We start from the raw sequence: 27276 nt of genomic DNA, 5'->3' as shown, positions 1-27276 counted from the left end.
GCTTTGTTGTAAGATTAGACTACCCTTCCATTTCTGTTTCTTACATGGTCAATTCCTTTTGTAATCTGAAGATTCTACAATTGTAAATTGTAAAATTACTTAATTTGATTATATCATAGAGTAAACTGGATTCATTCAGTATCACTTTCCTTTCACTACCAGAAAGATTTGGAATTTGCATACACATTTCAAGCAAATTTTGTGATGATTATACCTTCAAATGCCTTTAAACTGTATTAGATTGCATGCTTGTGAGAACATGTACGTTTCTTCTTCAGGTATTATGAAAAGCGCTAAGTAGTCTCACAAGATTACAATCTAATGTAATTAGTTAGCTAATAAAGGTATCATCTTCACCAGATTTTCTTATTTCCATTCTACAGCTACAATCGCACTTTACACCGCCATATACGCAACAAGAGAGTTATAACAGTAATACTACTCAGTGTTTTACATTTACAATAAATTCAATTAGCCCCTATGTCTTCAATCTGCATAATACTGAATGAAGATCTACTAAAAAGATCTACTGGACATGTTTTCATTCATATAGTGACCGATATTCTTTAAAACCACATATTCCACATATATTTGTGCTTTCTGGACTTTTAAGTATCTTTATCTTCCTATAATCCCCAATAATTGTATCTTTTACCATATCTAAGAAAAGCCAGAGCCATAAGTAACCTACAAGAAAAAATAATTACATGTTTGATATTCATTTTAAGGTGACTAATCTAACCTTACAAAATGTATCAAAGTAAATCATTTCAGACTATAATATTTTATGCAGAACCCCCCCCCCCCACATGGAATGGCTTGAATTTATAGAAAAAAAAAATACCGACCTTGCACAGTATGTAAATAGTTTATTATTACATTTTAAGGCAAGATAAACTTCAGAAGACTCTTAATTATTGATTTGATTTTGTGGCTTCCGTTGAAACCATTTCATAAGCATGCTGTCAATGAGCAAACTTTACCCTGTTTAGTATTCTATACATTTGGCACTGTTGAAAGTAACTGCTCAAAATTCTGTATTTTTCAAAACATTATAGAAATACAGAATCACACAAAAATGTAATTTTTGAAGTTCCAGAAGTGCTGGCCAATAAAGGCTAATGTTTTGGACCATAGGGGTCTTAAAAATCATTTTCTGATCACAGACTAACTCAATAACAATTGGTGATCATTCAAGACCCTTGTCGTCTCCAAAATAAGAAGAAAACAAAAACGGAATGCAGTTAAAATTAGAAAATTTAACAAAACATACAATATTTTGGCATGATAAACAAAAGTAATTCTAATTAAAGTGCTATCGAGTATTTTTCATTATTTCATTATTGATGAGTGTTTACTAATGGAAGTGAAAGACAAGTGAAAGACAAAATAGTAAGGAAAAAAAGGGAGAAATCCACTAAGCTATAAAAAAACCTCTTGGGTTACCTTGTTTTACATCTGTCAATTAAAAATGTTCTCTCACAATAAAAAAACCCCTTCAAAATAGGTTTAAAAAATGTTTAAATAACATGATAAATAAAGATTTTATTTTTCTTACAAGGTAAGGTTTTATTGACCTAGTGAATCCAACCCCAGGCCATGGTAATACCAAAGTTAAAGACTACTGTATTGTTTGTGGGTGCATAAAGCTCTTAGAACACCAGACTGTTGGGGTAAAATATACATAAATGTCATGAGGAGGCACAAAGGGAAAGGAAAATACACGTGCTTTTATGCGGCGCTTTCATCATGGTATGCATCAAATTTTAATATTAGGGATTAACCTTCATATTTGTAAGGAAGTCTATGTCCACTGTTCGAGTACCCACAAGCTATCTCATCACTTTACATTTTGAGGCAACTGAAATGCCCCCCCCCATCATCTGGATCTGTAAGTTCCTGTAGAATATACAGTAGATAGCACATATGATAACAGATCTTAGTCGCAACTCAAGTTCTAGTGTCTTAGACCAAGGTTCTTCCAATTTGGGTCTCCGACTTTGCAAGAGCTTTGTAACTGGGTCATACCAAGGCCTAATAGTGGCCGTTCCTCTCATATTGTTACAGTTGCCTCACTTGGTTATGTCACTAGGGTGTGACATCACATCCTGACACTTAGTACTGTCAGGGCAAAGTGAGGAAATTGCGAGAACAGACATTTCTTTATAGATCTCACATAGGAAGGGCTCCCAGAGGCAACTGTGACTCCACAATCACATAACACATGCACAATCACATATGCAAGTGCATTAGGCAGATACAATGGAATTCTTATTTACATTGCTTATAGTAACGTGTGAATAACATTATGGCTTTAGTATAGCATAGTATACAACATGCCATGGAAAGCCTGCATTATTTGTGATATTTCTGATGAATTATTTCAGCTAAGTTGCATATTGATTTGTGGATTTAGTGCTATTGTGTAATAAATGAATGCTGAAGTTAATTAGCGACTGCATTGGGAATCAAAATATCCTTTCACCTTATGAGTTCACAGTGTCCATGGATCTTTATACTCTATAAGCATTAATGTGTTTCTATGCTTCCAGAAGGGCTGTTCCACAAACTAAGGGAACTAATTGATTGAACTTTTTCATTAATTAATGATAGATTCTGTTTAGGAATTTAGATCAGCATGTAAGTTGAACAGAGATATACATGGAAAACTACACACAAAAATGTCTTTTATCTCAACACAGGCTGGTGTTAAGATAAAAGTTTACTACCCGGCAGAGTTTTATAAATGCATGTGCTATTTACGGGGGGGGGGGGAGTTTGAAGAACACTGTCTACCACTATGTTTGGAAAACTACTATTCCCTATTGTCTGCCTTCTCAATAATCTCAGTTAAAAAAACTTTCAGATATGACAACAAGCATTTTAAAGGTGTCAGATACATAATACTAAGATTTTTATTTGCCAACCTGTGGGGTTATAGGTAAGTTAAGTTTGAACATTAAGAGCCCATTTTTGTGAGCCTCTCCTGCAAGAATGACCAAGATTCCCTTGCATTATACAAAGTTAAACCATGGCATCCAAAAGAATCTCCTCACATAAAACTTATATAGTGCTTATCCCCTAGCGCTTTATTATTTAAAGTGGTATAATTATACCCAAATAATATGAAAGACTTACTAACATTATAAAAATGTGTTGTCTTCTCTTGTCCATATTATTTTGTTGCATGTAACTTCCTGAAGCACCATTTTACTTTATTTTACTAATTTAATTTTAATTTTCATAATAATAATTCTGTCTAATATACTGATTGGGTTTAATTTGACCTTATTATTGATTGTCTGTGTAGCCACTTACATACAAATGGTCAAGTGTACTGACTACTTTCAGGGTCTGATGCTGTAAAAAATGCCCATGACCACAATTCAGTGTAATTTCTATTCTTGATCACAGAGCATATTCCACTTTAAGAAATTCAGGCAAGAGGGAGTTAAAAGCAACCAGGGGGGCTGGCACACATATAAAAAAAATACAGTATCAGATTAGCCCATCATTTCTGCTGGTTCAGTGACCAGCTTGGATCCATCCCATGATGTCTTAAACTGTTCAGGAACAGGAAATTCTTTCTGTAGAGAGACAAAATAAACAAACGAGATTAGATGAACTCCAGGGATAAGATACAAACACAGGGTAGAATGTGCTCAAAGATGCATGAATGGTGTGGTCTTTCAGACACAGAGCACCGGGGATTATGAGCTATTGGCTGTAAAAACTCCCAGGAAGCATTTGTGAGATCGCTCTCATCGAGATCACCCTGAGGTCGCTCCTGTTACATGTATTTGCTGACTTTTCCCTTTCTCTCTCTCTCTATGTACAGAAATGTTCTATTCCTTTCTAGGTGGCCACTTGATCTTTAATAATCTGCATTTAGCACCGACATCTTAAAATGTTTGTAATACTTTTTGGTGTGCCAAAGTTTATAAAGCAGGATGTAACATAAGCCTTCAAGAGTCCAGTGGTCCCTTGTACAGAGCATTAAGACTAGCGAATCAAATTTGTTCTCTAGTGAAGATACAGTTATAGTCTAATTGACTCACAATGTATGCTAAATAGGGAAGGGAAAAGCAAAAACCAATATGTAATAGTATATATATATATATATATATATATATATATATATATATATATACACACACACACACACACATGCATATATACATACATATATATATATACACACAGACAATATAGGGACAAAAGTATTGGGACACCTGACCATTACACCCACAGGGACTTTTATGACATCACATTCTAAATACATAGACATAAATATGTAATTTTTTGCAACCACAATAGCTTCCACTCTCCCGGGAAGGCTTTCCACAAGATTTTGGAGTGTTTTGAGGGGGATTTTTGCCCATTCCTCCAGCATTTGTGAGGCCAGGCAATGATGTTGTCCTCTTAAGCATACCAAGAAATTTTAGACAATGCTATGCTTCCAACTTTGTGGGGAAAGTTTGAGGAAGGCCCTTTTCTAGTCCAGCATGACTGTGCCCCAGCGCACAAAGCAAGGTCCATAAAGACATGGAGGTTTGGTTTGGAAGAACTTCACTGGCCGGCACAGAGTCCTCACCTCAACCTCATCGAACACCTTTTATGATGAACTGGAATGTGAGCCAGGCCTTCTCATCCAACATTAGTGCCAGACTTTATAAATGTTCTACTGGACGAATGTTCAAAAATATCCAGAGACTCTCCAAAATCTTGTGAAAAGCATTACTAGAAGAGTGGAAGCTGTTATAGCAAAAGGGGGGCCAACTGCATATTAATGTCAATAAATTTAGAATGCAACGCCAATACTTTTGTCTATATATATATATATATATATATATATATATATATACACACTTAATGTATATAATTGGTGTTCCTAAAAAGCACTATTCAACAGTGTGTTTTAGGACATGAACAAAAAGGACCTTCTTGTTGCACCTATATGTCCTTTAACAATAATTTCATTGTAGTGCAAAATCAACTTTCAACCTACATAATCTCCATCTTGTGGGACAAGGATGTTCATCTCGGATGATTTGGCGCTCACAATCTCGCAGTCTATTGAATTTTCACTCAGGTATACATGACAGCCATCGGTCTTGTTGATTGAAATGGTGGGCACTTTTCCCATAACCTTTGGAAGGGCACAAAACGCATCATCATACACAATTATCAAAATAAATATATACACAGAATGAACAGGGAATACAAACATAGACAGTTAATTAATTTTATCAGTAGAAACCTATAATCTACTCTTAACATTTAGCTGTTAGTAGAGATTATGGTCTAGAAGAAATCCATTGTTCCTCTTTCTTCCGCTAACCATTTGCTCTTCTCCCACCTACCTCCTAACAGTTACGCTTTTTTACATTTTAAAATCCATTATTTAACCCCCGTCCCCAAAAAACACCATGATGATTTGCAGTCTCATAAGGGACTAGGGGATAATAATAATAATAATAATAATAATGAATGTGCAATAGTAAGGTACTTGCCTGGATCTGAACATCTTTTGAATTAATAACTTCTACAATTCCGACAACATCATCAAAAACAAGGCCGAGCTTTGTGCAGTTGTCTGAAATGGAGAAAATTAAAATATAACTTTTCTAAAAAAAAATAAATACTCATTTATAAGACAACAATCCGACTTTACCAAACATAAAGGTATCTCCAGCTTGCATCTGAGTCGGGGAGTCGGCCTACTGAGTAATCTCCCAGTCAATCAAATGCTTATGTATTGAAAACTGAGGTTACAGATATACTAAGTGTAAAAAAATAACCCACAGTAGCTCAAATAAACATATGGAATTTTTCTTTCCACGTCTTACGAGAAATGGTTGTCACCTTTCCAAAGACTAAATAGAAACACACAGGTTGTACAGCTGTATTGCCTAGCTATAATGAACCGGCCATCAAAGACAGCATGTTCCACCCACTGTTCACCCACCTATTATGATTGAATTTATTTTTCCTTTTATCTGCAGTGTTGTCTTCTTGCACTTAAAAATGTAAGCAACTTGCTTCAACTCAGTCTCAGAGATCACAAGGTCATTCACTCCCTCCTGGAATTCCTAAAATATATTATAGAAATAAGCAAGATCGGGTTAAAATTATGTCAAATATATTTATATACTGAATTCCAGCAAACACCTGTGCATGGATATTGTTAATGTCATCTAAAATTGGCTACAAAAAATAAAAAATAAAATAAAAAATTATATATATATAATGAAAGTCATGGACCAAAAAAAATGATGACCACTGTGGACTGATCCACATCCCATCACAACTGCAAAGGCTTTCGTTAGAAAAATAGGTAGATAATAAAACAACTAATATCATTTAAAGTACATTGCAGAATATCCAAAATCAAAGAACAAGAGTGTAAATGTTTATGTTAGAGTATTTAAATGGCCCAGTGTCAGGATAACCTTAGATTTGTACATTTAAAATGCAGCTATAGTGCCTCCTAATGGAGAATACAATGTATTACCGCAAAATGTATAAGTTACTTTTTTAAAACATTAACATTTCGCAAACATACATTTTATTTAATGCTCACATACTAAAGTTGTAGGTTACCCATAGACATATTGTATTGAAGGACACTTGGCAATAAATGAACTGGAACGGATATTTAAACCCAATCTTTACTTATGTGTATAAACAGCAACATGTGCCTACTGTTTATTCTAAGTATAAGTCATAATTGCAGGGAAAGCTGGCAGGAGGTGCAGGGGGCTGCTTTGATTTATAGATTTTAGGACATGGATAGAAGCCTTTTCAATTGCTGTTCACATATAGTCACCAGGATATCTACAAAAACAAGGGCTTTAAGCTGTGATAGCTTTTATTGGGCCAAAACAGGGAAAACGTAAGCCGTCATAACATACAATGTCTCTTCTTCAGATATAATTCACTATTTTACGGGGCTGAATTGTGTGATTAGTTAAATGTACACTATCCTTTCTCATTGTTTAAGTTCACTATAACCTTATCTATAACCCTTAAAACATGAACAAGGGAAACAATTTTCAACTTTGAGTCTTTCCAGTTAACACATTATGTATATAAACAAACATATTGATCTATATGCTGTATCTACTGTAAAATACTAACAAAGTTTGGTGCATTTTCAGATTTAAATAAAATGCAGACTTACAAACAAAAAAGTATAAATATAGAGAGACAGTGTAAGAGAGAACAAGTAAATTCCTGGCAATTATTCGCTAAATTCAGATTTTAGCATTTTCACTGTTACTCAAGAGTAAGTCATCATGGACTCACAAGAGCTACTAATGAGAGCAGGACTAACTGCCAGCCACTTGTTTCATTGGCCAACCTTGTAGGGAGCTCAGACACTGATGTCCCAAGATGGATAACTCATGGAAGCTGAAAAAGGTTTTTCGGTCTCCACTAGGGAATTAGGATCTTAATGGCCTCACCTACCAGTAACACTAAGTTTGTGCTATGAATAGCTAGGGATGAGAATTATCAGGCCTTATAAAAGGGACTGAAATGTATTTATCTCAGGGCCCATAATAACATAACCATGATTTGGTTGGCACAGAACCTGTCAAATAACTAATTGGAGTGGAATATGACTATGGGCCGGTCTACAAATGTGAATGGATTGCACGAGAATATAATAAACCTTACCACTCGCCACTTCTTTCCTTCCAGCTCCAGCAGAGGGCAATAGGTCTGATGAGGAAGAGGTTTTGGAGAAGTGGGGCTTGGAGTGTGACGTTTTGATGGTGATCGGTTTTGTCCTCCTTGACCACGTAGTTTAGGATTCTTATGTGTTTTCTCATCATCAGTAACATGTTTAAGACCTATAAAAGTGTCATCAGCAGATATATGAGATATAAAGGAAAACTGCAAGGTGCCCCACCCCTCATGCTTTAGAACTATTTAAAGAGAAGGGCCAGTTTCCAATAGAGTGCTATATAAACTCCTGACCCCCAAAACCCCCCAGAATATTTTGGTAATCCAAGGACAGTTAATCAGGAATTACAATATAATCTACCCACTTTTCTAACCTTTTGTTATTTGTTCTCCTTGATTGAGCTGGGCAAACAAGGCAGAACGATCTTGAGAGGCATCGTCTTTCGACTTGGAAGCCTGAGAGTCTAGCATTGGTGGAAAGCATGGAGGTGGAGGAGGAGGAGGTGGTGGTGGATGACATGATCCAGATGATGTATTTTGCACTTGTGGGTCTCCTTCAACAGCCGGTGGTGTTGAAAGTACCTGTAATAACATTCCAATATTATGAGCAGGTATACATAATCCAATAAAACTTTGCCTGTAACTGCCACGCACTCATCCATTAGTCCAATTACTCTCAATCATTGTAATTTAGCTTGATTGAAAAAAAGGCATGCCCTACCTGTGTGACTGGTAAAATCCCTAATAAAAATATCAATGAAATCAGGCCCCAGTACGGAAACATGACGTTTCTCTGAATATTTCCCACACTAAAAACTTTTGAACAGATCCATTGTAGCATGATAATCCAAGCAATACATTTTACTGTCTTCAAGTTCAGTGCCACGTGGCATACTGAAATCTAGGTAAATGGTAATGTATAAAGGAATTCTGGCTTGTAGATACCAGGCTCTTCACTGTTACCCTCTTTGTGAATCAATACAAGTTGCTAATGTTTTCTTGTCTGGAAATACAGTGGCTGATCAAATAATTCTAGACTTGCAGATTAGTATGGTTCTTGGAAGATATATAATGGATTAATGTTTTATGGGTTCAGGTATATGATACATTATATAACATGATTTCTGTATGGGGATGGATATAGTATGAGATGTCTTTAACGCAGGGCAAAAGAGGACATCTATTATGCCTATATATTTACCCTATGACCCTTCTACAGTGAGTTTTACTCACAAAGAGAGAGACAGTTGCTAACTGGGCACATCTTTCTTGCCAGATATTGTCATTGCAATTCAGCACAGAAGGACTTGAACTTTGTGAGGGAAGAATGAGGAAGCAGCAGGTTCCCCACTACTGAACAAAAGTTACTAGCTGCTAATGTATTTTTAAAAGTGAATATGTCCCCTCATGCAGAGGAAATTTGTCTTGCATGGAGGCACTCATCAGTCTGAAATGTTGATGGAGTTTTTTCATCTATAAAGGCTCACCTGTTTGTAAATGTCATGTTAGGGGGATGCTTCTCTTCAGCAGATTCTAAGATGAGAACAATGCAGATTTTCTAATGTAAGAGTTTAAGGTCATGCGACAAGTGGCGTATTCTTGCCTGGGCCAACTAGGGCAGCCTGAGCTGACTAGGGCAGCAGGTCCAGGGTGCTGGCAGCCCCTCTGCCAAAGCCATACATCAATGGGCTGATTAAAAGGGAAGTCACTGATCTTTCCAACCGTTCCATAGACACAATGGAGGGCTGTTCTAATACAGCACAGCCCTTTATAGTTTCCTTCTGTGCCACGCTTCCTTTAAAATTGGAGTGTTATGATACCGGACACTGTCGCACTGAATCCAGGCTTTTTAGTGAGAGAGACAGTTGATGCCTTGTTGCTCTCACCTCTTCCTGAAGGTTACAGCGGTCCTCCTCCTTGCATTAGGAGGAGGATCAAGAAGATCCGGCCCACCTTCAGGCTAGTGATATGAAGATGTTGGGGCTCTAGCTTCCGTTGTGGCCCTTGGGCTTCAAAAGGAAAGAAAAAAAGTTGGGATATGACATCATATCCCACTACAAAGGAGTGTGGCGCAGAGGGGATGGTAGGTGGTACTGCCCAGGGTTAGGTTAGGGCAGCACCAAAGGTAATTATGTGGGGGGGGGGAATGAATGTATTAAAGTACAAGCACATTTTGGAAAAAACTTGCTTGAACCCATACACTGGATTGAGTTAAATTCATATGAACCCGAAACACAGATAAAACACATCATGCAAGAGGATACCCACTCAGAGCCAGTTCCTGCAATTATTGCTCCGTTTGCATAAAAATGTAAACTGGAGATTTTTTTGCCTGCAATGAATGAGTAAAGTTGTTATCTTAATGTGCAGTTTGGGAGATATTAAATAGTTAATGTAAGAAGAAGGTCTCAGGCAAGTAAAAAATGAATGTACTCCAACAATCAGATATCAGATTGGAGACAGATGAGGCTTGGTGGGAGCCACAAACTAAATTTAACATATTAAGGGCAGATTTTATCAGTTTTCCTTTAGCTTTGCCAGAGATTATTTATTCCCTTTTATAACTTGGTTTCATTAAGGCACATTTCTTGGACAAAATAAACAGGAAGGATTCTTGATATGTAGAAAACAAAGGGACTGGATGTATGTGCATATTGAACACTTTATTAATATACAAAGTGTTTATTCAAACAATAAAGAGGTTGAACTAGAAGAATTTGCAATTATCATTTAAATCAATATGAATTATTGCGTTTTCCAAAGAAAGAATTAATACAGAACCATCTACCTAGAGACTGTTATAAGTAGGGACCCTCAAGAACATTGTGATTTGCAATGAGGAGATGGCCCTGGGCTTCAGGTGGGAGTCAGAAGTTAATGGGTGATAATTCCCTATTCACATGACAATTCTGAAATTGTACAAATCATAATTCCACTGTTCATTCCCATATGTGGGCTCCGTAAAGGATAGCTAACAGACGTAGGTCCATCACATCCTTAAAGAAGAACTGTCTACTTATTACCTGTTTATGTTTTTTTTTTTATAAATAAAATAATTTAAATAAAAAAATATCAATCTTTGACAATTAAAATAAATAAATAAATAAAAATCAGTCATTAACAAATGATGTCTACTTTTTACTACAGTGAAATGATTGCAACTGTTTTCTAATTTTCTGTCTCCGTAACAGCACATGGCGAAGCCAAGAGAACGTTATATATCAGATTACAGCTCGGGGAGCAGGTGGATGGTGACATAGACATAGATCCTTTGTTAAGGTGCTCCTGTAAATGTAGTTGCTTGTTCTATTCAGCGTGTTATTACAGCCACCTGTTTGCATGCACTCCTGATGTGCAATGATGTATACATTACAAGAAGGAACAGCTGATGTTCAGGCACTTCTGTTATTGTCATTGAACAAGAGGCCTCTGCTTTTCTTCGGTGCTTGAGTAAACGTATTTGTTTACACAGACCTCATTCACTGTGCTTCAGTTTTGAGACGCTGCAGTTTGTCACCTGCCAGTTCCCGGATTGCTGATATGGCCATGTGTCAAGCTGTCTTCAAAACCAACAGCTTGAAAGTTGACATGGCCAGACTCTTCAAAGCATCAGAAAAATAATTATGGTGGCTAATTGTAATTCAACTGCTGGGTTTATTTGTTAAAATTAGTAGTATTAGTTACTATTTTGGGTTTTCAATGCAACGCAGCACCAAATGTTTGGCAAATTCACTACAGGCCATTGGATCAGGTTTCCTGAGTACTTGTGACTTCTGCTCTTGTTCACTTGTATAGTGGTTAAGGTTCACCTAACACAGAGGATAAAGCCCTGTATCTCTTATATATCTATAGCCATAAAGGTAAATATTGTACTCTGGTCTCAATTCTATCTTTCTCTACCACCTATTGCTTCTTCTGGAGGTTCTTTGTGACAGATGGCTTTTCCTCTTTTTGTGCCAGTAAACAAGCAGATGCCACGACGCACAGATCAGACACCTTCTCCTTCTTACCAGCGCATAGGGATTTATACTAACTGCGGAACAATTACTATACCTACTCCAGGGACAGGAGTTTATGATGAGCCAGGTGGAATCATGTTTTTCACAAGGTACCCCATACCATACATATTACCTTCTTATTTTAGGAGGTGTGGGTGAGTAAATGAACCTAGACGTGATCTATAATTTGGACAGAGAAGGACACAGTGCTAAGGATATACAAATAACTGTTAAGTCATGATTTGACACAGCTATCAATAATCAGCTCCCATGGAATCAAATAAATTATATATATATATATATATATATATATATATATATATATATATGAAATAAACTGTGTTTTGGATTATACATTTTGTGAAGAATTGTCCTCAAACGTTCTTTTTGATATGTTTGTGCCGTTGACCTTTTTAGCACTGGGGCACTGAGACAGGATGCAATTTTGTCCTAGACATAATCTTTTAGCTGATAAGAAAGTTGCGTCCCATCTGCTACTTGGTGCAAAACTTGAAACCATATTTGGTTGTTGGCCTTGTCTTATTTCCTTTTTATGTATTCCAGCTCAGGGTAAATACTTACTATGGCAGGAGATCTTTCCTGCGCATATGTTTTAGATTCTGAATTTGAATACAACTAAACATGTTAAAAAAAAATGTTAACATGCACATTGCTGCTTTACTGTATCTATTACTTAGCTTAAATGGGACATTTTTTTTCATTTTAGCCAAATCTATTACTAAATAATTGAATTCAATATAAAGTAGTTGCTCACACATGTTCCAAGGAATCATACATCACCATTTGTTCTGGCATTTAAGAGATACACAGAGTAAGTGTATTCCTATAAGCCTGATGATAGTCTGTACTTTAATCGCAAATTCTTCTAAACCCTCACAGCTGTTGCCAGGTCTCCTTGCACTTAGCAGCCCCGATAGTTCAATAGCGTCACTCAATGAAGACACAATTTGGCATACACCACCAAAATAAAAGGAACAGTTGCTCGGTACAGCTGTTGGTTTGAAAGGTTAACTGATGTAGCTATATGACTTCAATACATTACTGAACGTCTGCAAATACCACATGGGGGTGACTGACTTCTAGGAATAAAATAAAATAACAAAAGTCGACAAAATAAAAACAAAGATTCACAAGAAAGAGTAATAAATTCAAATATACACTAGTTTGTTTCCAAATGTTAACCTAAAGGATGAAAACTTCAGGTCTTACCGTATTACCCCATGAAATACCCGTAGTATGATATTCCTTGATATATGCTTGCAGCTCACTCCAAATGGTTAAGTACGACTTGACCCAATCCACATGGTGAGCATCACTATACAAACAAAAAGCATAAGCCTCAGTATTCTGATGCAACTGAGCTAAAAGAACCAAAAGATGGCACCATGGTTAGTTGTGTAGGGACTAGATACTTTTCACTGGCATTTCTGCTTATTCTGTTAAGCACTTATGATATTATCCTTTCGATTCTAGCCGCGGGGCTTGAAATATTACATTCCAAGTTCAATTTTGAGTAGCTTTAGAGAAGAAGAGTTAGAATTATGTATAATTCCAGTGGAGAGTTAAAGTAGATGTTGAAGGTAAAATCCATACCCTTCACTGATATCAGAGCCCAAGCAGAAGTATACGGTTATGCCTAGGAGTGCTTCTTGATGGTGGTAAGGGTTTGTCTAGAGAAATTAAATACTGTTCACACTGCTACAGGACAAACTGGCCTCCCAATTGTGCATGACTACTGTTGATATAAGGAGCTGCATCAAGTAGAGAAGGAGGATAGTTTTGTTGAACCAGTATCTGCTCTTTCCAAAGAAGAGATAAATATATAATATGAAGTATACACGGGACAGGTGAAAAATAAATGAATATCATCAATCAATGAGAAAACCCCTCAAATGAAGCTGCAGGTCATATACTGTGAAATGTGAGTTGGCACATGTGTTTAAATCATGTTAATTCATACATGCATTTATAGCTGTATTTTTGCATTACCTTAGCAACCCCCCCCCCACACAGCAAAGGACAGGGAGTCCTTTAGTCTTATATATTAATATTATCTTTGCTTTATATAGCGCCAACAATTTACGCAGCGCTTCTTACAATACATATATTCAAAGGGTATGACAAGACGAGAATTGACAAACTGGGGAATGGAGTTTGGACAAATATAAAGAATATAAGGAATAGAGAAAGGGTGAGAGGTAGTGTGGAGGTTGTATCAGTGACAGGGAAGTTCTAAGATGGTGCGGCTTCTCTGAAGAAGTGAGTTTTGAGATGTTTCTTGAATGTTGGGAGGGATATAATTGAGTTTTCACACCTTTGCCACTCTTTAGTTCATATTAGTACTTTTCTAACAAAAAGCTCAGGATTTTATTTTTCCTAGTGCAATTTACAATACAGCAGAGCTGTCCATTTGACATTAGTGTAAATAGTAGAAAAAGGATGGAAGCAGGCAAACAACACTTACGTGGTTTTATAATCTTTTAATACCCGGTTGGTATAAAAGGTGGCAGCATCAGCCATCTCCTTGACATAGGGACCTGGTTTGGGGGCCTAAAGGTAAATCATGAGATTCAACATTTTCCAAATTACAAAAACTGGCATAAAAACAGATGTGTGCTACAGGAGAAATATATCTATTCAAAGTTAAGTTATCTCATTTTTTTGTACACAGTGATGTCCACTATGACTGGTGTTACATTTATCTCCTAGGTATGCCTTACGGTGGCCCTAGTTTACCAAAGAGCTGAAAAACAGGCAGTAAACAACACTTTCAAATACTTAACTTACCATTGCAATCCATCCAAGGGCCGGAATACTTTCACTGATAGCTGAAAGGTGGTTAAACATTTTGCTTCCTCGATTCTTCTCTCTAAATGTCTGGATTTCAAGGATTCTTTCAGATATGGGCTTCAAGATCAAGGTTTCTTCAGCCTATAGAGAAAACATAAATACATAAATTAATATTACATACCGAAACACAATGTATTCTTGAGAATGTATAGTTGGAAGAAGTACTATATGTATAGAATAGGTATATTAAATCATGAGAGAAGTGACTTGTATCACTATGTCACACTAGCATTGATAAGTATTTCGGTACAAACTAAAATGTTGCAATTAGAGAAAATAATGGACAAGGATAAGCTTTCCAGAGGTAACAGAGTCTACTGTCCTGTGTTCAAGTAATGTGAAATCAGGCGCCCTAAACCAGGGTCATGGGCTTGCTCATAGTTCACCTTTTGAAGGAGTTCTTCACTGCATAGATAATTGATAGAACTTGTGACAATATCAATTAAAGAACTTTAAGAAAAATCTATTTTTAAATCTTTTGCTGATTTATTTGACAAATTGTCGTTTCTGTGGATGTTTCACATAATTCAATGAATAAGCAAGCATCATTTAATCAGTTTATAAATGCAATAAAATATCAGTAATTAAAGATTCACCATAACGCACATTTGTACAGAGGTGCGCTTGAATGATAATCAACTGGCAAGATGTATTTTGATTGAAATCTTTTCTGTTTTCACATCTGTATGCCTCCTGACCAGAATCTCTAATTATGGACAGTACTAAAAAGCTGAAAAATCACGTTTGTTTAATTTTTTTTTTTTTTAAAGAACTCTAGCCTCAGCATAAATTAATTTTGCGACGTAGTCTTTAGTGTGAATCAGGATGTCTCTGTGTTGGTATGTATACAAAACTACAATGCTCTTTTGGAAAATACTGAAACAATTTCACACTTATCTTCGTTATTAGTGTTATTAGAGCAGACATTAATAAAAAAAAACATACTTGATTTTACTCTCTGTAGTATCAGGAAATAACTGTAGTATACAATTTGTGCTAGGGTTTTCCAAAACATAAAAATCTTTTAAATCCTCTAATGACTGCAATGTTATGACCGGCAATTTATTTTACAAGGATTTTTCATCCTTCTAGCATAAATTCACTTGCACTCGGTAAGATTCTGTGTGTATAAGATGAACTAAAAGGGGGGGAGAGCAACTTTTGGAGTGAAGACTCAGTTGGGGGCAATAAATCAGTTTGTGTATAATGTCCCACCGATCCATTTAAAAGGAGTTTATTTGCAAGTTTAACTATGTTAAGGTCTGCCTGCTTTTTAAAGAAATCAAAAGGACATACTATTTTGGTATTGTTGTCATTTTGATAAAGACCAAACCTGCTGAAATGATGGTGAATTTGGCCTGGAGCCATAGAAACAGAAAAAAAGCAGTATTTACAGCAGAAGTTATACACTTTACCCCTCACCACTCTTTCCCATGCATGGGGATACAGGAAAGACCCAAAATCCTTCTACGTACATAATTTATTTACCGATGCACAGGCAGAAAGGGTTTACTTTTTCTTAGTGGTTATTTCCCAGATGGCTGTCTTGTAATTTTATTCAACGGTGTTCATTGAGGAAGGTATTTATGGTTATTTATTTTATACCACATGCAGCCAACATTTCTTCCCCATCATTTAGGCTCAATGACATGCCATTGAAATAGAACCGCAAGAGAGTCTAAATCCTAGGAAATAAATCCAACTAACAAATTTCCTTGTCCTTTATAATGCTATTCACCAGATCATACAGCGGACACAGGCAGCTACTGCAGAAGCTCCAAAACCGATATTAGCCTCTGTTTGTTTCAGCTTCCAGCGTACCGAAATTCATTTATCAAAGTTGCTTATAATTTGGACTTTCTGCTTTTCAGATGGTGTAAATGTTTACCCTTTAGGAGTCTTAGAATAGTGGCAGAAATTGGCAGAATCAGCATTTCTAATCAATTTCCTGCCCTGAAGTTATATCCCTCACTGACCTTTACAAAGGCTTTATGAACCAATAATCAGCAAATTATCATGGAGGGACAGACAATGGGGACCATGCAGCTACTTTGAGAATGTTTAGAACTGCTCTATTGGTATAGTCATAACGTAGGTTTTAAACGCATACATTAGATTTCTTATTTTAACTTGTAAACACCCTTATATGGGTTTATTGTGTACTGAACTGTCAATGCTAGGATTCAGGGGAAAACAGGTGATATATTACTAAAAAAAATAATATTTTCCGATAGATTTCCGATTCTGCTATAGTTATATGCAAATACCAGATAAATGTTTTTTTTGTCTGTAGAACTCCATGTAGGGATATTTCTGTTAAGAGTGAGATAAACTGAAGAGGGTCTTTATCATCAACTACATTCACTTAGGAGTGAGTGGAAAATAATAGCTCCCATGCCCCACTATTATCACTATTTATCAGGTATATCACTAGCAGACTCTGTAGCACAGTATAATTAAGGACACAAATGACCCATATGTGACTATCAGTGATTGATAGTGAAGTGGTAATTTGGCTGATTAATGACACTACCCAGCTGCTGGTCTCTGTCTTCTGTTGGCTTGCACCTGCTTCCTAGCGTGATGGTTAAAGCCTTACCAACGTGTCCCCAATCCTAAACCAAGACAGCATGTTAATAAGGGGCATGTTTCTGCTAATGTATTGGACACATTGAGGTCAAATTTACTGTAGAAACTTTTGTAACTTTTTTTTTCATTATACTTCATGTTCCAGTTATTTATGGAGAAGGAAACCACCGAGACACATGCACTAAACACATAGACCAGCTTGCTTGTGTCATGGAATCTTTTCATTAAGACAAACCAAGTGCAAATCAGATACATTTGTTAGAGCAGTTGCTAAGTTAATAAATCAAAACTCTGCAGGGAATACCAGGCTGAGGGTAGACACGTGCTGACTTCTTGTGAGTTCAACAGCTTGTGGTAGTGGACTTTTTACTGATTTGCTAAATTTGGATCCTATTTATTTCCCCGAGTTCATGTCATCCAGTGGCACAGGTGATCATTCTCAGGTTGCACAAGCTTGAGCAAGAGCTTTTAGGCCTTCTTAACAAGGCTTAACAAGGACTACTTTCTATATCATTATGCATTTACAAAGATATTCACCTATATAACACAAACCAGAACCAGTTGTTCTTTTGGCTGCTGGGACAGAGTCAGAGGTCCCTCCAAGAGCAGATGTCACATCAGCCTCTGGAAGCAGAAGGAAGCACAAAGAGGGGCAGCACTTGGAGGCGTCTCCCCCTCTTTTCCAGTGGAAATTATGGCCTTGTTACAAACAGATTTCCCAGACTTGAGTCCATGCATGTGAAGGCTTATAGCAGGGTATGAAAACCTGATGTGATCTGTGCATAGGAAATTTGGGGTTGTTAACAGCTAAAATTGAGATACTACCGGCACCACAGAATATGTGCAGCATCATGATCAATGTTTTATACGTGGCATATTCACAATTATGTACTGTTTATTTAGCACTTCATCTTTTTACCAAAAGTTATATTACATTTCTGACTTTGAATTATATATTTAAAAAGTTGAAAACAAACATTAACTAATTGCAATGCAACATTTCTACAGGTCCTTTATTAACTGTTTTGGTTTTTTTTTACTGTAAGTTTACTGGCAGTTGACAACCATGATACAATTGTGGAACTTTAGTGATAAGCATGTTTTCCTTAATAATGTTTCCGCACGGTGCATATACACATTTGTTAAGATACTATACAAACTCCACTGTTTCATTCATATGAGATGTACTCATCATTAGGATTAGGGTAGACCAAATTCTGATAGTCTTACTTAATGTTACCATGAGTGAAGAGGCAGCCATGAAGTAGAAGGTCTATAAGATTATGGTACAAACATTATAATGCTTGCAATAAACATAAAAAATGGTATTAAGGATTTAGTAATAAAGAGCATTTCTGGTACAAAGTATGAAAAGTGGTCTTATTTCCATAACAACTAGTGGAATATAGAATCAATTAGTGAGATGATTCTAGGGAGATAAGATCAACTTTGCACTACACTTACACTATTTAAACTAAACTAAAACTAGACTTCTACTTTGTTTTTTTCTAATGTATCTATTTGTCTATTTATTTTTAACTGATTGAAATATGTTAAGAGTGTGTCTGATTTTTTCAGATGGTTTAATAATTTGAGATTGTTAGTCTCCCTTTAATTTGTGTATGCTACATAGTTTTGTAGGATGCATTTTTGTATGAAAGAACGTGCTTGTTGCAGAATCGAGTAAAGGGAACATTGAGAATTCTTCTTCTTCTTATTATTATTATTAAGGACTGAGAACTACTTAGTAGGGCAAGTAAAGCTATATAAATATCATTTATTTTTGGAGTATATAACATTTAATAAAAATGTAGTATTAGTATATTAAACATTGAGTGATTGAGAAGAAAAGAGAGAATGGGAAAAAGAAAAAACTTTGTAAGAGAAGAGAAGATAAAGAAGACGAGATGGAAACACCTCTAGCATGTCTGTGGCATGTGTTATACAAATTGACTTGTCATTTGAGACAGGATACAGTTCCTTAAGATTACTTTAGGATCCCTTGCATAAACACTTCTGTTTTATTGCAGAGTTCCTTAAGGATTTTTGTTTTAATATATCTGAAGCAAAGCATGACATAAGTGCTACTTTCCTTGATGGCTATCTGAAAATATCCATTCATCTGGTATGTATTAACCCATTCTGGATGTAAAACCCAATTGAAGGCAATACCATACCACCGACCAAAAATGATTCAGAAAAAAATTTTCTTTTGTTTTTGGTACATCCATTTATGGAAATCAGATTTAGTTTTCTGCCGTTTCGGTCTTATTGTCTCCCTACCTTCTCTGCCGCCTCTACTGTGTCCCTATCTCCTTTTCCCCAGCTCCACTTCTTGTCTTGTCGCTTCTTGATCTTTGCTTCTTCTATCTTCCGTTTCTTTCTTCTTTCTTGGTCTGCTTCGCCCCTCTGCACACAAGCTTTCCCCAGATCCCATCAGATATTCTCCCTCATCCGCAAATTTCAAAAGCTCTCTGAAAACCCACCCTCAGCCAGCATCCTAATCAAGCCATCTGAACAACCAACCTCTACAGATCACCCTGACCTGACCAATGCATCCCTATCCAAGCAATCCTTTCCTATTATATAAAAAAATGAATGTAATACAAGTACTCCAAGAGGTCAGAATAATGTAGATGCATTTGCGGAGGTGCTGAAACACTTCTCTTGCTATGCGGACCTGTCTACGAGGAGTAGTGATGACATCTAAGAATCTATAGTCTTTAAGTATCGAGTCAATGTTCTTATGGAAAGAGTTCTTGGCTCAGTTACTAGTGCCTTTAAAGGGCATTCTGATTTAATAATATTGCTACACACAGAAATATTTAGCTTTCCAATCATTTCTACTTTTTTGTTACTTTCAGGCCTTGTACAATGTCTATGCTGTATTCAGCTTTCATCAGAAAAAGATGATATTATTTGTTAAGCTTTTTTTCCCAGCTAATACCAGGATTCCCGTCAACCCTGAAGAAACACACTGGCTAAGAGCAGAAGAGGAACCTTGATTTCAGTGTAACAAGACAAAAGAGAGAATCGATGTTACTGCAGGTCACCAAAGGGTTAGGTACAAGATGTTTTTGTAGATAATCACAGCTGCAGCATCTGATATTAAACACTCTGCCCCTCTGTCAGAATTAATTATGTCAGCTTGAAAATCTAACATTCTTTCAGGTACAATGCCAAGATCTAGTTTTTTTATTTAGTATTTTTTTTTAATAAAGGAATCCAACCTGTTCTGGGTGGTCTGCGTTCCAAAAACAGACTTCATTTAGATGGCAGAAGGTATGGTTAATGAAGTGACAACACATATGGCGTAATCGTTCAAACTGCAAGTCATCTGCACACTTTTAAAAATGAAATCTGTTGTCAGGGCTATGGAGCTACGAATATTTTTTTTTTACTTTATACAAACATATATGTCAAAAGTATTAGCAATGCATCATGAGAGGCCATGAATAAAATGTTTTCAGTGGGCTTATTTTGCTTAAAAAAATGCTTATGAAAAATTAAATGATGCCCGCCATACATACAAGTTTCTCCTAAACATAGTTTTAAAGACATAGATTCATTTTCTTTTTTTCAAAGGGATTTTTTTTTAACAAAATATAAATTTTGTGACATATGTATAATTCCTTTTTGTTTGTGGTTTGCTTTTTTATCCAGCTCCAATCTACTAAACAAACATACTATCTTCTTATCATACCATATTGTGGTCAACAATAGAATAGGGCTGCAACTAACGATTATTTTAATAATCGATTAATCGGCCGATTATTTTTTCGATTAATCGATTAATCGGATAAAAAAAACAATATGCAAATTTTTCGTTTATTTAAAAGAATTTAATGAACTGGATGTTAAAAAACAACTTAAAATTTACATTAACATTCGTATTTTGTTATGTTGTCAAAATACAACAAGTTTGCACCCAGCGCACAAGTTTGCATTGTGCCCCCACCCCTTTGCACTGTGCCCCCACCCTCACTCTGCCCTGCATCCCCACCCCCACTCTGCCCTGCACCCAGTCTCACAGCCTGCCCTGCACCCAGTCTCACAGCCTGCCCTGCATCCCCACTCTGCCCTGCACCCAGTCTCACACCCTGCCCTGCACCCAGTCTCACACCCTGCCCTGCCCTGCACCCAGTCTCACAGCCTGCCCTGCACCCAGTCTCACAGCCTGCCCTGCACCCAGTCTCACAGCCTGCCCTGCACCCAGTCTCACAGCCTGCCCTGCATCCCCACTCTGCTCTGCACCCAGTCTCACACCCTGCCCTGCCCCCCCACCCCCACTCTACTCTGCACCCAGTCTCACACCCTGCCCTGCATCCCAACCCCCACTCTGCTCTGCACCCAGTCTGCCACCCTGCCCTCCCACCCCCACTCTGACCTGCATCCAGTCTCCTGGCCCCACTCTGCCCTGCACTCACATCCTGCCCTGCATCCCCTGCCCCCCCCACCCCCTGTGCCGCGGACCCCCCACCCCCTGTGCCGCGGACCCCCCACCCCCTGTGCCGCGGACCCCCCACTGTGCAGCGCACCCCCCCCACTGTGCAGCGCACCCCCCCCCACTGTGCAGCGCACCCCCCCCCCACTGTGCAGCGCACCCCCCCACTCACTGTGCAGCGCACCCCCCCACTCACTGTGCAGCGCACCCCCCCACTCACTCTGCAGCGCACCCACACACACACTCTGCCGCGCGCACACACGCACACACGCACACACGCACACACGCACACACGCACACACGCACACACACACACACACACACACACACACTCTGCCGCGCACCCAGTCTCGCACATAAACATTCGCACAGACAATAGACATAAAGAGTACTTACCTCCGCTACGAACTTGTTCCACTTCCAACTTGATAGTAGACGCGCGTCACATCCGTCGTCACGTAGCTTGAAGAAGGCGGAGACTGCAGAGCGTGGAGCAGAAGCGGGGAACGCTGGCGGAGGTAAGTAAAAGGAGCCTAGTGCTCCAACGACGAATCGATCACTCGATTAATCGATAACGGAAATCGTTATCGATGATTTCCGTTATCGATTATTATCGATTTTATCGATTCGTTGTTTCAGCTCTACAATAGAATGTCTCAATTCAAATCAACTTAAATGTGTAACCTCTGAGTAATTAAGATATATACAAAATATACATTGGCATAATGAGGACTTCATCACCATTGCCATAAAGAATCAGCGAGTGCGAGTGAATGAGACTTCCTCTTTAAGATACATTAAATGTAGTGCATTATTAGCATACTATAACAATAATCAAATGCAATTATCAGCTAATGATTAAATCCCATGGTTACCACTCAAAAACTCAAAATAGTGAAGAGCTGTGCAAACATACAAATTAGGAACATTTTTATAATAACATTTTGTTGTCTAATTTGCACAGGCACACACACACACACATATATATATATATATATATATATATATATATACAGTATATGGTTACTAAAATATTGAATGCTTTATAGAATAAAAATATCAGGAACAAAGACTCTAAACATGTATAGTTGGGAGGAGAGATATAAAACATTTTAATACAGGTACACAGAGTTATTTAACACATTTCAAGAGGGAAATATATTTCAAAAGACGGGAAAAATGAGGACAAGGGATCATAGCCTATGGGTCAAAGGCTTAGATGTAATGTAAGGAAGTTAAACCTGACTGAGAGAGCGGTATGTAAAGTGGAAGGGGAAGATGTTAATACAATAAGGGAATTTAAACACGCATGGGATATGTATAAAAGCTTTCCTGATTATAAGAGGACCAGGATAGATTTTTACAACACAACAAAAGAGACAAAATACATGTGCCAGATTCTTATCTGGTGGTTTATGGGTAGTATGCTAAACCCCTGGCACTCATTGTACTGAACACCAATCTATTCTGGTCCATATTTCTAGATAGAAAAAGCATTCTATGATTCACTGTCACGCTGCAGCTATGCTTGTTGATCACACACCGTTATATAGCACTTTTTTCTCCGGTGAGCACATCGTGTAAATGCTCATACTGCTAACAGTAATAAAACACAAGGTTACTGGCAGGTCACACACGGATCTAAAAAAACTTTCATATCTTTTCATTATTCCTTCTATTTATAAAACCATTTCATTACAGGGCAGCAGGCTAATCATTCTGTTAGACCATTTAATATTAAAATGTACTAAAAAGGAATGTCTGTCCTTAACAATCCTTAATTGCAAGACCCAGAGATTCCGAGTTGTCTTGCACACCAGGCAGCCACTAGTGGGTACACATAAACATTTATATCAGGTAGGAAAGCCATCTGACTGTTCCCATCGCTCACACAAATATAGAACATGACCATAAAAAGTAACAGAACAGGCCCTCTGCACGGTAATTTATTACAGTGTCTGTAAGATCGGTATGCCAACTGGAGTCATATTCCCAGCGCAGCCTCAGTTCATGCGGGATGTAGTGTGTGCAAACTGGGTGGGGGGCTGGTAAGATGTGTATTACAAACTTCATCGTACATATCAGGTCCTGGATTCTGTATATTCCCCACCAACGAAAAAACGACATTTCTAATCAAACAAATGATGCGTCATGTGTGTTGCAAAACTGTAAGTTCTGAAAGGATATTAGTACACACAACACGACACTTTTACATAACGCACAATACAGGAAAAGAAACAAAGCTGTAATAGAATAAATACATTCACCGAAGAATATAACAAAAGCAAACATTTTAATAAAGTACTAATGTTTCTAATGTGTCTCCAATATAGCAACTATGATACATTGTTCCAAAATGTTTTTCATTTGTGTTTGTAGTAACCAAAACCGGATTAAGTTACATTTATTTATTTAGCGGCAGCAGATTCTATAGCGCTGTATCAAATATTAAACAAATTTAATTTAAAATGACAACAACATATTAAAATATACTGGTACAGGAGGAAAAGAGGGCCATGCTCTTGCAAGCTTACAATCTATTGTATTCATCTAGTTCAGATACAAGGTCAGAAGTTCCTTTTTCAGATTTAATTGGCTCATTTGAGTTTATAGTATCATTAAGTCGAGAAAACACTGAAAATCTATATATGCTTGCTTTTATTGTATAGTTCCCAAGTGTCCCTATTTGGCAGGGATTCCTTTGTCTTGCTTTCCTCCTCTGAAATATTCATACTGTTTGGGGAGTGTGACAGTATTACAGTGTTCTACTGCCCTAACAATTACAATAATGTGTATAGGAACCACACAAAATGTGTTTCTAAATTAAATTGTGTAAATAATATGCACCAAAGCTTTACATGTCTTTAATATGGAGGGAAGACGAATCATTCTAGAGACACGCGTAGAAATATTGTCACTTTCGTTATATCTCTCCTTTTTTGTACCACCATCCTCAGCATCTCCAGGAGCGGCAAAGAGAGGTAAGGGCCCAGTGTGCCACAGCGGCCAGGGGACCAGGCTGGTGCAGGGGCTTGTAGGTCCATATCATGGGAATGTGCGGTGGGTGTCAGACAGATGGGTGCAGTAATGGGGGCAGAGAACTGGCAGTAATATGGGGATACAACGGGTCAGGGGCAGGTGGCAGATCCCTGCAGGAAAAGACTGGGAAGGTGCAGGAGCCCTTACTGTGTGAGATGGGGGTTTGCAATCAGGAGCTTGGGTGGAAGTCAGACAAGAAGCACCAAAAGGGCCTATAGTGCAATAATTTAAATGATTTATTTTACTGTACTATTCATTTCTAGTACTGATCTGATTCAGTGGGAAATACTCTAATTGTATGCTCTACTTGATAATAGCTCTGTATGACAATAGCCTTGACATATAGATGGAGAGACCATTGCTTAGGGAATTTCAGCAAATATGGGCTTTAGAAACAGACCCCATTCCATGCTAACAAGTGTATTATGTGTCAGTAAATTACTGGAATCAGCAAAACTCTTCACTAACAAAGGTATTTAGATTTCCTCTCTAACACAATCAACTTCCTGACCTTCCCTTAGCAATAGAAAGTGCAAACGCCACTAATGATCAATCTCCCCAGATGACCCTCATTTGGAAGAGTGCAAAAGGTTTATTGGATATGAGCTCCATTTCATACGCCTGGTAAACATTCTAAATTGTTCTAACACTTACAATATATATGTGCTGAATATTCTAAAGTATTCTGAAGCATATTGCCTATACCTAACGGACATTGTCATTTATTCTGAAGTCTACTGCATCCATGCTATACTAGGTGAACATTCTAAATTATTCAGATGACTGTTGCATTTATGTGCTAAACATTATAAATCAATCAGAGGCCCACTGCATATATGTGGTGAACATTCACATTTATTCCTACATTTGCTGAATATACCTGGTGAACAATAATTTAGCAATGGATTATACTGTATCCCTTGCTTTGTCAAGTAGTTGAATTATAGTTTTCTGTATTAGAGCAGCCTTCTCTACTGGGAAAGGAAGATTAGAAATAATGAAAATCTTAATGAAAAAAATATAAACAAAATATTAAACAACGGCATTAAATACAATATACAAATAATAATAATTATTATTATTTTGCAGCATCAAAATTGAAAGTCACCTCTGGCATTAAAATGACAGCAGTAGAGCAAATCCTCTCAGTCTCCTGTCTGCTGTCTATGAATCTCTGCAAAGCTGCTGTGCCTTAGTTGTGACTCAATGGTTCATTCATAGCTTTACATTGCTAAAGCAAACAGTCTAGACAGCTGAATGACAGAATTACTTCTCTCTGGCATTAGCAGATATGCTGTCATCTTCATTTGCTTTTCTCATCCCTGTGCATTTTGATAAACTAATTGTTAACTTTCCTGTTTTGATTCGGCACAGACAGTGTGGATTTAGACATTAGGTACAGGCAGAACCCAACAATATCACTGTGATGTGTATATATTTATATATATATATATATATTTATTTTTTCCATAGTGGTGCAGGCTGGCGCAGCTATAGCTTATTGTGGTTATGCTACTGTGTAAACTCAAACACAATGTCCCGAAATGCTAAAACCATAAAATCGTTCAACTGAAACCATCAGGTAATCTAGGGCACTGCCTAGAACGTATTAGATTTTTTACAGCAAGAGAAAATGAGTAGATCAGGCAAGATTATTTTTTCCTATATGATCGAAGGCCATAATGTAAAAGCCTTTAAATGCTTAAAGGTTCCTGGACTGGGTTGTTGATGCTGCAGACTATAACATGATATATAGTGTAAGAATTAGCAGTTCTCCTTCACAACATTCTTCTTATGGTCACCACAATCTGCGGCTGCAGTCTCCAACTGCGTAATGGCTTAGACTTTTCTCCCTTGCCCAATGAGATGGACAACGTTTGGCATGACAGCTTGGATGAGACCATTCTGAAGTCTGCGGCCAAGTTACTATACATACAACAAATGTTGTGGATCTACCGTACCTTACTCCACAAATTGTCACAACTATTGTTCCCTCTATGATGGGAATCTTGAGGACGCAGCAATTTTTTTCTGTTTTTCTTGATATGGATCTATAGGTTGTTGTATGTATATTGTGTTCTACATGCATTTGTGGATGCGCTTGTCCAAAATATCTCAAAATAAACAAGCAGAAGTATTCATAACGGACTGAGTTTCTTCTACAACAGCTTCTTAAAATGGTACATTTTGTGCTGGATTGAACTGGCATATATATGTTGGTCGACGATAAAGAATATTGTAATTCTTTTCCTACATTTTCCTACAAACATGGCTATAATATTAATAGACACAAACACATTTAGGTATCAACTGAAAATAATACACTCATTTTAAAAGGTATTTAATGACACAAAAACAAAGTATCACATAGGGAGGGAAGAACCAGTAATACCATTGCGTGATATAAATGTAGTTACTACAGGCATCCTGAAAAAAACAGTATTAAACATATGCACAAGATTTTATTGATGTAATGAAATCTTATTTCCATCCCAACTTCCATGCCTAATCACTGACTAAATAGGACAACCACAAAGGAAATGTACTTCAATTTATAAATGATATAAATCACATATTATTGGCACATCATTTAAATAAATACTAAATATAAAAATGCTATAAAAATCAGTTAAAGTTTTTGTGAGA

General features: G+C 37.2%; 1 protein-coding gene across 2 annotated transcripts in view; it reads right to left on the bottom strand.

The window, feature by feature from the left end:
• Window positions 1-3345: 3345 nt before the first annotated feature.
• The window catches only part of CAP2 (cyclase associated actin cytoskeleton regulatory protein 2), a 43044-nt gene continuing 19113 nt past the window's right edge, over window positions 3346-27276 (bottom strand). For both annotated transcript variants that reach the window (XM_053466664.1, XM_053466662.1), the window contains 9 exons: window positions 14496-14639; window positions 14173-14258; window positions 12918-13023; window positions 8064-8271; window positions 7681-7856; window positions 5969-6092; window positions 5514-5596; window positions 5009-5149; window positions 3346-3587 (listed from right to left, as the gene is read on the bottom strand). In XM_053466664.1, coding sequence (XP_053322639.1) covers window positions 3504-3587; window positions 5009-5149; window positions 5514-5596; window positions 5969-6092; window positions 7681-7856; window positions 8064-8271; window positions 12918-13023; window positions 14173-14258; window positions 14496-14639 — 1152 coding nt within the window. In that variant the 3' untranslated portion in view covers window positions 3346-3503. The remainder of the gene's footprint in view (window positions 3588-5008; window positions 5150-5513; window positions 5597-5968; window positions 6093-7680; window positions 7857-8063; window positions 8272-12917; window positions 13024-14172; window positions 14259-14495; window positions 14640-27276) is intronic.

Source organism: Spea bombifrons, chromosome 5, assembly GCF_027358695.1.
Source record: "Spea bombifrons isolate aSpeBom1 chromosome 5, aSpeBom1.2.pri, whole genome shotgun sequence".
Taxonomy (NCBI): domain Eukaryota; kingdom Metazoa; phylum Chordata; class Amphibia; order Anura; family Pelobatidae; genus Spea; species Spea bombifrons.
This window is presented reverse-complemented; position numbering and strand designations above follow the sequence as displayed.